At 37.0% G+C, this 10000-nt stretch overlaps 2 protein-coding genes across 2 annotated transcripts in view; both read left to right on the forward strand.

Annotated features, from left to right (window-relative positions):
• LOC138056725 (solute carrier family 49 member 4-like) overlaps positions 1 to 3576 on the forward strand; it is a 22179-nt gene extending 18603 nt beyond the window's left edge. Inside the window, exon 3 of the mRNA XM_068902622.1 lies at positions 2012 to 3576. Within this exon, the coding sequence (XP_068758723.1) occupies positions 2012 to 2429 (418 nt within the window). The 3' untranslated portion in view covers positions 2430 to 3576. The remainder of the gene's footprint in view (positions 1 to 2011) is intronic.
• A 70-nt stretch (positions 3577 to 3646) lies between these two features.
• Positions 3647 to 7449, forward strand: LOC138056802 (uncharacterized). Its single transcript, XM_068902737.1, has one exon. It carries the CDS (start codon positions 3684 to 3686, stop codon positions 4479 to 4481), a length of 798 nt encoding a protein of 265 aa, XP_068758838.1. The 5' UTR covers positions 3647 to 3683; the 3' UTR covers positions 4482 to 7449.
• The last annotated feature ends 2551 nt before the right edge of the window (positions 7450 to 10000 follow it).

Consider the following 10000-nt stretch of genomic DNA (forward strand, 5'->3'; position numbering starts at 1 on the left):
TGGACTCCAAATCATCGATAATTGATAAATATGCATTTTAGTGCCTTTAAGCCGTCTTTCGTCTAGACTTAAACAGAAAAAGCCAAAAAAAAAATTAATAATAACGTCTGTTAAAATCTGTGTGTGAAAAATTATATATACTGCGCATGGCATCGCATGCCACTGCCCCTTTAACTTCATGTCAAGTTAGTGTATTGCCAATTGTTTAAGTTCAGCTTTTCTTTAATCTACATTTACCCTTTAGTAGAGATGGCTGTTTAGTTTATGACATTTATATCTTTTGTAAATAGCAAAAGAAGTTAAATAAAGTTAACGGGAAAAAAAAAAAGTTAGTGTATGTAAATAAGTAAACTATCTCTGATAGAACACACCATTGGTTTATTTGTATTTGATGCATTTTTTGTCAAGACAATGAAGTAATGGCCCTTGTATAAACAAGAGTATCAACTTTCTTTAGTGACTTTTCTCGTTCCGGTTCTTATCACTTAACCCATTGTTATTTAATAAAATTTTAATAAAGTGACTCTTTTTTTAGATTGTATTGATAATATATACAGTACAGTACAGCATTGATTTTTCTACTGTATCAATTGTCATAAATGAACCATTACTCCTTTAAATTAGTAGCTCAGTTTTAACAGTCACATCCTTTAATTATAAATGGTTTCTTCCGATCAAATTTGCGCAAGACATTATTTACGGTAATTGAGGCATCAACAGGTACCCCTAAAGCTTTTGAAGAATCCCTAAAAGATCCTCAAAGGATTATTGATGATTCTCACCAGGATCTTCGAAAGATCCTCACAGGAACCTCGCTGACGTTTTGAGGATCTTTACAACTCCTAATTGCAATTGATGATCTTTCAAGAACTTTAAAAGATCCTCTGAGGTTTTTCACCAGGGTTTGGCCATGGCAACATGGTAATTTCAGGTATATTTTAAATTAATGCTGAAATTTTGTGCCGAAATTAAGGAGTAATTTGTCACCCATGTTATTATCACCAATATTTCATCCCTGCTGGCAGTGATCTCTTTTCTTTTTGCAGTCGATGGGCTGATGAGAATGGAAAAAGAGATCTCTGCCATGGGTCAAAACTCACTTTTACCCAAACCCCGTCCACGACATTTGGTGGCACTGTGCAAAATGCATGCCCCATGATATATTTGCTGACTGTAACTTGAGACCACTGTTCCGCATATGTGAGGATTCAGTCGCTAAGTGCCACCCTTGCTCAACACAGTGAGTTTCAACCCATGCCAGAGACGTCTTTTTTGTACTTGTTAGCTCAGCGAACCCAAAAGAAAAGAGACCTCTGCTAGCAGGGAACACTGTTTCCAAAAAAATGCATTTCCCAGTAAGCAATGCATAAAGTTAAAAAGTGATATTGGGTTGTTCCAGAAAAAATCCACACCCCCCGACGGATGGGACCCTGGAAATTCTCGCGGGAGGGGGAGTTGAACTCGAAAAAGTCTTCTGCAGGGGTCATCTGAACCGATAGTTCACGCGATTCGAACGTTTAGTTCGGTGACAGTTTAGCACTCTCAGACCCTGAAAATAGTAGAAATATTTTGTTCACATATTTCTCACCTGACATAAATGATAATCTAAGTTCCTTCGCAGGTCCTTTTATAGCAGAAAACGCGAACAAGATACTAAAGAAAGTGCCTTCGCAACAATATTGCAACGAAGAGTTTGAAACGCCTGACACATAATTTAGCCAAAGCTTTAGAAATTAAAAAAGAACATCTTCTATACGTGATTGTGCGTATTTTCTATTAAAAATAAATTAAAATAAATTAAATTTAATGGAGAATTTCTCCATTTCTGTTTTACAAGCAGGACTCATTTTTATCCTCTCATTATCCTGTGACCAAAAAGGACATTGATAGTACGCAAAAATTGTTATGATCTAATTAGGCTTTTCGTGCCTGTCTGCCTTCTGGGAATGTGTCGTATCAATATAGCACCAAAATTGAATTCTGAATCTGCTAATTAACTGTCTCTTTTCAGGTCAGCTGACACTGTGAAGCATTGGACCAAACATATTTTAGTCGCCCTCTTCATTGGCACAGTAATGATGCTGCTACTTTTCAGCATGACTTGTTCAAGGATCTTGCCATTCTCCAAAGAAATTTTGTTTGGATCTATTATTATAATTGGCCTATTATTTAATGGAACTTTTGCTCTTTTCTTTGAGTTGATTATGGAGTGTGTATATCCTGTTGGGGAGGGGACATCAGTTGGTGTTGGGCTTATATTAGGGAATTTTGTGATTCTGTTGTTTGATGTTACTTTCATGTTTCCTACATCGGATGTGCGCTGGATAAACTGGGTGTGTGCAGGCGGCCTTGGTATTTGTATCCCATTACTGTTACTCTACAAAAGCCAGTATCGACGACTTGGTCTTGATTCTGAGAATGATCAATAATTTCAAAATGATCATTAATTTGAAAGTCAGGGTGACACAAAATTAATAATATTAATTTTTAGGCCTGCTTCTGATACTTCACACAAGCCGAATCAAATTCATTGAATTAAGTTCATGTGAAGTACGGCGTCTGAATCAATTCAGAACGACCGGTCTAATTCGGATCAGCTAAGCAATTTTCCTGCCTGGCTTAGCCAGGAATTACGGCTGTGGAGCGGCTTTGATGCAGACGCCGTACTTCACATGAGCCAAATCAAATGCAGAAGTTATTAAAACTTTGCAATTTTCGTCAGTCATGGTATGCTTTTGTGAATTAAGTTCGGCATCTGAATCAATTCAGCCAGGTCTAAATTCGTATTTGATTCAGCTCAGGTGAAGTACAGCGTCTGAACTGGGCCTTACGTCTTCTATACATCACAAAATTTGTATTCTAACTTGACTTTTCCTTCATCTTCCTGTGCTCACAGTTATGTTCATTATATGACTTAATAGAAACAAGTAAAATTGTAAGAATTTTTAAATAAGACATTAATCAATTTTTTCTAATGTGAAGCTGGCCTGATTTGCACCTGGTTTCAAGTAATTAAATAGTGACAGGCCATTCACAGATCCCGCAAACGTGTCGCATGAATGTAATTGCTTCTCTACATGTGGCGTTAAAGAGATTAACTACAGTTTGGCTTTAACCATTATATCTCTCAATGAACTGCCTCTTTTATAAGAAATGATCGGAGGTTCCCTGAACATTTCTTTAAGTTTAGGTTGCAATTCTATAAGATGCCATTTCTGCATTAGAATGTGTTTTACATGTAGGTTAGGCACAGATGGGTTGTATTGCGTTACAAAGGGCAATATTTCTTTGCGCACTCTTGTGTTTTCTTGGAGAGCTTTCTTTCTGTCAGAGAATTTGACTTCCGAGAGTGTTTTATCTATAAGGTTGTTTGGGTAGCCCCTCGCTCGAAGGCGTAGTTTGAACATTGTTATGTTTTCTACGAAAGTCTCCTGTGAAGAGTTAGTTCTTAGTAGTCTCAGGCCTTCACCTTTCACGAAGCCTTTTTTGACTCCGGGTGGGTGACAGGATTTAAAATGCGTGTACTGGAATGTCTCAGTAAGCTTGAAATAAGTACGTGATGTGGCCAAGATGGACGGACGTGTGTTTGAGTGCTCTGCGTAATATCTTCCACCTTTCGTAAATTTCTGATGTTTAATTGCTTTTATCTATTTGTTTCGGTCTCTTGTTTCGTGTGTCACATTATGCCTGAGTCTATTGTCAACCTAAGGAAAGAAAATAACGATCTTAAATCTAAAGTTTCTGCATTATCGGAGGAGATTTCAAGACTAAAAGATTTAATTCAACAACAAAACAGTAGTGCCGCACCTTCTACTCAAGAAGTATCTCACAGTCTTGAGTTCCTTAGCAAGGAATATGATGACCTTATTCGCTTCAAAACCACTGCCAGCAAAGAGTTGCAACGACTCAGTTCACAACTCACTGAGGTCAAGATCAGGATGGACGCCATTGCTAACGCCATTGATGAATTCCAAGAATATAGCTTCCAATATAATGTTAAAATAGTCGGTGTACCTGAGGTGTGTTCGAACGAAGCGGCTTCAACAACAAGTAAGCTTTGTGTAAAATTGTTTAAAGAAATGGGAGAGAATATTTCAATCGAAGATATTGACACTGCCCATCGTGTCCCGCAAAGAAACAACGCCGGAAATCCAAGGCCTATAGTCTGCAGATTCGTGAGACGGCTGGTAAAGGAATCTCTAATGTCTCATCGGAAAGAAATTAGCAATGTAACCCCAGTTGCGGTTGGTTTACCAGAAGGGTCTTCATTGTCTTCGGCTAGAATTTACGATCATCTTTCACCAAGAAGGCAAGCAGTCCTATTCCAGGCTAAAAAGGTTAAAGAAGAATTCCACTATCAATATTGCTGGTCAAAGGGTTCCGATATTTGTTTGCGAAAAGACTCCACATCGCGCATAACCAAGCTCAAGAGCATGGCGGACCTTGACGAACTTAAACGTAAACTGGCTACTGAAGGTTAGACTTTACTAAAATGTCTATTGTACACGATAAAAATGTCTTCTCGTAAAGCAAAAAAACAGTCCGCGATCGAAATTAAGGCCCTACTCGCGCAACTACCTTATTATAGCTGCAAAGACCTGACTTCTGCTCACCCACAGTTTAATAGTTTAATTGATGATAATCGACCTTCTAGAAAATCGCTAGATTCTTTCAGTAGTCTCTACGACCTTAGTGTATTCCAGCTAAACTCTCTTGATAGAGATATTGATCCTGATATAAATTTTACTTCCAATAGGATTCGCTCAAAATATTATTCTCCACACAGCTTTGCGCAGTTCATTGACAGCAAACAGTTGCAATCAAAAATTTCCTTTTTGCATACAAATATACGTAGCTTAAAGAAAAATTTCGAAGAATTTCAACAACACGTTTTAAGTGAATTGAATTTCCGTTTTACCATTATTGGTGTAACAGAAACTCGTATATGCGATCGTGAATGTAGTTTTAATTTTGTCCCAGAATTACCAGGTTGCTGTTTTGAATCAGTCCCGACACCTTTATCTGCCGGTGGTGTTGGCCTGTTCATTGATCAGAATTGTAAATACTACGTCCTTGAACGAGTCTCCAATTCTTGTTATCAAGCCCTTTGGATTGAACTTCATTTGCCTAACAATAAGAAATCTGTATGTGGTGTTACTTATAGGCAACACAATAGGCCACTTGCACTAAGAGGTCATGTGACATCGTTTTTAAGAAAATGAAAGTTTCATGATTTTGCCTTCGAAACACTATTAGTGGGTCATCTCTTAAACAAAATAATAGTGATTTGGTTTTTCAAACCCGCACCATTTGCTTAAAATGAGAAAGTCCGTAGCTGGTCACGTGACCCAAACTTGATTTTTTTTTAAAATTATGAATTACCGCTTTCTGACACAAATTTTGCACTTGAACTTCAAGGAAAATGTTGAAAAGATGATTTGGTAACGTTTATGGCACATCTGAACTCAACTATCAAACATTTAACAAGATACAAGCAAAAAGTAGTTTTGGCCGCCATGTTGGAGGGCAAGAGTATGCCCTCCAACATGGCGGCCAAGACAAATCATGCTACTTTGTTGAAAAATCAAAGTACCATAAAATCAACCTCGTCCCCAGGGCCTTCTCGTCTGCGATTTTTAAAATGGCGGCTCGTCTGGAGAAGACCCTGGCCAACGCTGAACTAACACCTTTGTTGATTAGCCCATTCATACGAACTCGCTGATTGGTTTAAGTACATTCTAAAGAAATATGGCGGACGTAGCGAGTGTTTACAGGAAAAAGAAAGGTTGAATTGCAGTTCAGTTCAAGCGATGTTGAATCAGACTGCCATTAACGATTCGAAAGGTGAATCTTTTCCGTTATATTTTAATTTAAAACATGTAACCTATACCATAGAAGTAGAAATAAGCGCGGGAAAATATACATAACGAGCATGTAAACTTAGATCTGCCGACAGCTAGCGAGATGCAGCTCATCACATGTGGTCTTATGTGCTGTTTTTGTTGTTCTGTATTCATGTGCAATTAGTTTTTCCGCGCACGGAAACAAAGAAGTTCGAATTTCAAATCTAAAAAGGAGCTTTTGCTCGTTACAGAGCACTGTTCTAACATACGGAAAATCGCTTCTATTTTCTTGGACACGTATTCCTTAAATATAGGCCTTCTGCCTGTATTAGGTTTAGGCTTACTTCAAATCTTTTCAAATGCACTATTTTTTCTATTAATAACATTGTTTTGGTGGCCGAGGCTGAATTGAATATTTTTATTTTCTGCCGAGTTAAGGTTGAAAATATTCTTGTGAATATTTTTAGATTTTACCGTGCGGCCATATGGTATTTATGTTGTCAAATGATTGTATTTGCTGTCTGGATGGTGTTAAAGTAATTTTAGAGCCAGCCTATAGGTATTAAATACATATTATTTGATACAATGCACATGACTTCTTGCAGAAATATTATTAGTATAAAACTTACTGCCAGTGCCTACATTGCATTTAGAGAAGGCCCCCAGAGAAATGGAGAAAGGGCCAATTTAGCCCTTTACTTTTACAAGGCTGCATGCAAGTTTAACCCAGGGATACTATTCTAATAACCATCCCAAGGCTCAAAATTGTTCACCGATATGGTCACCAATGAACTCACAATGTACAATGCGACTAACATTTGTTTCTTGACGACCAGAAATTCTAGTTTAGTTGCCATAATTGAGGACACCTTATGTTCTTCTAGTAAGCCATATTGAAAGATCTTTGCTTCTTAACACTTAACATAAGAAAAGAAGTCAATCCACCCTTTTGCTTTGCTGTGTCTCCCTATAATGCATTACAAACCCTTGGTCATTGACTTTGTCTTGTATGCCTTTGTATTGTTCTTGGCCCAGGTCCTTCATGCCAGACCTCTGGCGACTAATTTTTTAGGTCCAAATATTATCTTTTGAGCCCTTTCCTAAGAAATTTGCCCCTGAAACAAGTCTTCAGGGGCCACTTTGGCCCTTAAGTATAATTTTCTGGCTGAAACACTGAACTATGATGTTTTTTTCTCAGTACCTGGCCAGGGAAAATGGTTCCTGTTTTATTGTCTAAACACTTACATTCCTTACTGTGTTAGTTTTTCTATAAGTGGGGGCCTTATTTCAATTCTTGTTTAAGTAGTGCACAAGAGAACAATTGTTTACTGTAGATAAATTGCCATCTTGATGAACCATCTTGGCACTGAAAGAGGTCAATAGAACATTTATGAAAGCTGCTGTATATATTTTAGTAACAGCATATTAGTTACTCAGAGAAGATAAATAAAAATTACATATTCCAAAGTAGTATTCTTTGATCTAGGCAGTGATAACTATATAATGTATCATATATAAAGTATCACATTGAAAACGTTTGTATTAATCAAGCATTCCCAACCTTGTCTTCAATCAATGTTGGCATAATAAAGGCATGTTGAAAGAATTTGCACTGTTTATGTCTACTTGTGTTGGTGAACTTTATACTACTTATTTGAAACCTTTATATTCTTCAAAGCGGTTTACAGATAACTGGATGGGGTCTGGGGTAGTAGGTAGAAAGGTTTTCCTACCATTACTGTTTCCAAATTAGATTGTTTCTTTGGTCACAGAAGTGATTATTATCGACCAGCAACATGCAACAACAAGTTGCAAATTGCAAATTCCTCACCCACACAGTGTACAAATGTGCAGTAGTCACCCAGCTCTTCGGAACCTCTAATTTTATTTGCTCCCGGACTCATCCACCTCTGTTGTTTTCAGGAATAGGCCATGGTTTCTGTTGTTTATTTTATTGTTTTCTTGGCCAATCCTGTTAAACCTTATGAGAGGTGCATGGCACCTCCAAATGTGTGTTAGAGGAACATTAATTAACATTTCCAAGTACGGGCAAACCGCAGTCATGAGAGTTTCAGCAATATTGAAATCTCACCACTGATTGCTTTAGACATGGAAAAGTTCTTCTCCCGGCTAGAGAAACACAAGAAACAAATTTCAATGGGGTATACTCAGGAACTTGCATTGTATACAGTCTATATCTAGTCCTCTGCCTACCCCTTTGAAATTTGTTTCTTGAGTGTACATAATATGGGTGAAATGGCAGTGTTAATATTGTTTTTTTTAGTAGAGCTCTGCACTGTTGCAATATGACAAAGGTTAAAATAACTGCTCAGAGATTAAGGTAAAAGGTAGAGTCTGCATACAAGCCAAGTGGGCCAACAGGCCACTCTGAGCTTATCCCGGTTTCCTAAGCACAAACCAACTACCGGTAAGAGTATCTCTACTCCGCCCTGGATGGGATGTAAGTCCATCGCAGGGTTATCCCAACATTAAATTTGCCATTACCCATTTATACACCTGCGTGGACAGAGTCACTGTGAGACTAAATTGTCTTGCCCAAGAACATAACACAATGTCTCTGGTCAGGGCTCAAACCCTTGATCGGGAGTCAAGCACATTAACCATGAGGCCACCATGCCTCCACATCAGACATTAAAGAATGTAGTATAATTAACCAAATGCAACATAGGAGCATTTATTTGAATGATTATGCATTATTACATGATCAGTTTAAAAAAACCTTCTGCCATCTTTTCAACCAATCAGAAGCATTTTAACCAGTACTAATCTTAACAGGTCACTAAACCCTTTCTCGCACTTTGCATCACCTACATATATACAAGTTTATTTGATTGCTTCATTTCATAGTCTGTGCTCATAGTTTTACAATGCGTCATTGAGCCCCCTCCACTTCCAACCAATACACTTAAGAATTAAGAAGTAGAATAACTAAGTAATTTCATATGCATATAAACAGTATCTTCTTCCATTTTACACTTAGTCTGGTGAACATTAAAATTCAACAACACACAACTTTGGATAAACTCATTCCCAGTATTATTCTGTAGATGTCATTTGATAAAGAGAACAATGCAACAGGTCATTTTGGCAAACATAGTTTACTGGAATTAAGTTGTGCTTAAGGTTAGACAATGGTAAATCAAAGCCTAACAATTCATGCAAAAACTTGGTGCAAGGAAATCAGTTTTGTAGTTTGTGGGCTGCAAATAGGATATACTTACATAACAGTCAAACTTTTTTCCCAGGTTAATACGATAAATAATAAATTGACAATTGAAATAATTATTTGTTTTCTTATAGTAATCCAGTAATTTGAAAAAAATGTAATTATTTACCCCCCCACCACCAAAAAGGTTGCTTAAAATTTATGGGCATGAAGAACATCCACTAGCCCAACTGAAAAATTAACAACAATATAGCCTTGGGTTATCAGGCAATAATTTCATTTGATTAAGAAGGAACTGAGTGAAAATGTGCTTCAGCAAGGAATAGACCATATTCGTATTCTCGGTATTGGACTGGAACTAGCTTGCAATGGAGGCTAATGCAGGGGAATCTTTTTACATGCAAATACTTTTTAATATATTCCTCCGCATAAGCCTCCATTGCAAGCTAGTTCCAGTCCAATACTGAGAATACGAATATGGTCTATTGAAAATCGGTTTCCAGATTGTTGCTCATTATTTATACATTTTCCTATATACGTTCAGATTACAGTAACAGCCAGAAATAGGTTATAGAATATCACCTATACAACGTAAGTTTTTGCAAAAATTAGATTATCTTTGCCCCTAAGTTTTTAATTGAATCCAAAGCCTAACAATCATATAAATTTTCATACCTGTAGATCCAAAAAGGGTCAATTACAAGGGTGTGTAGTCCTGTTTTTAGATCATTAGAGCATATTTAAGTCATTTAAAACTGTATACTGCATGTGTATAATTAACTTAAGACTCAATTTAATAAATTCTGTTAATTAGACTGAATAAAAAGCGATGCCTGTGAATTAAGGAAATCATTCAATCAATCGATAATTTAATTTCACTAATTAAAATAAGCTTATATAGAGTTAATTGCTTCATGTTCACATAGCAAGTTGGAGTATGTGACTTCAGATCATGTTGCTTGAATAAGCA

The sequence above is a fragment of the Montipora capricornis genome, chromosome 1 (assembly GCF_036669925.1).
Source record: "Montipora capricornis isolate CH-2021 chromosome 1, ASM3666992v2, whole genome shotgun sequence".
NCBI lineage: Eukaryota > Metazoa > Cnidaria > Anthozoa > Scleractinia > Acroporidae > Montipora > Montipora capricornis.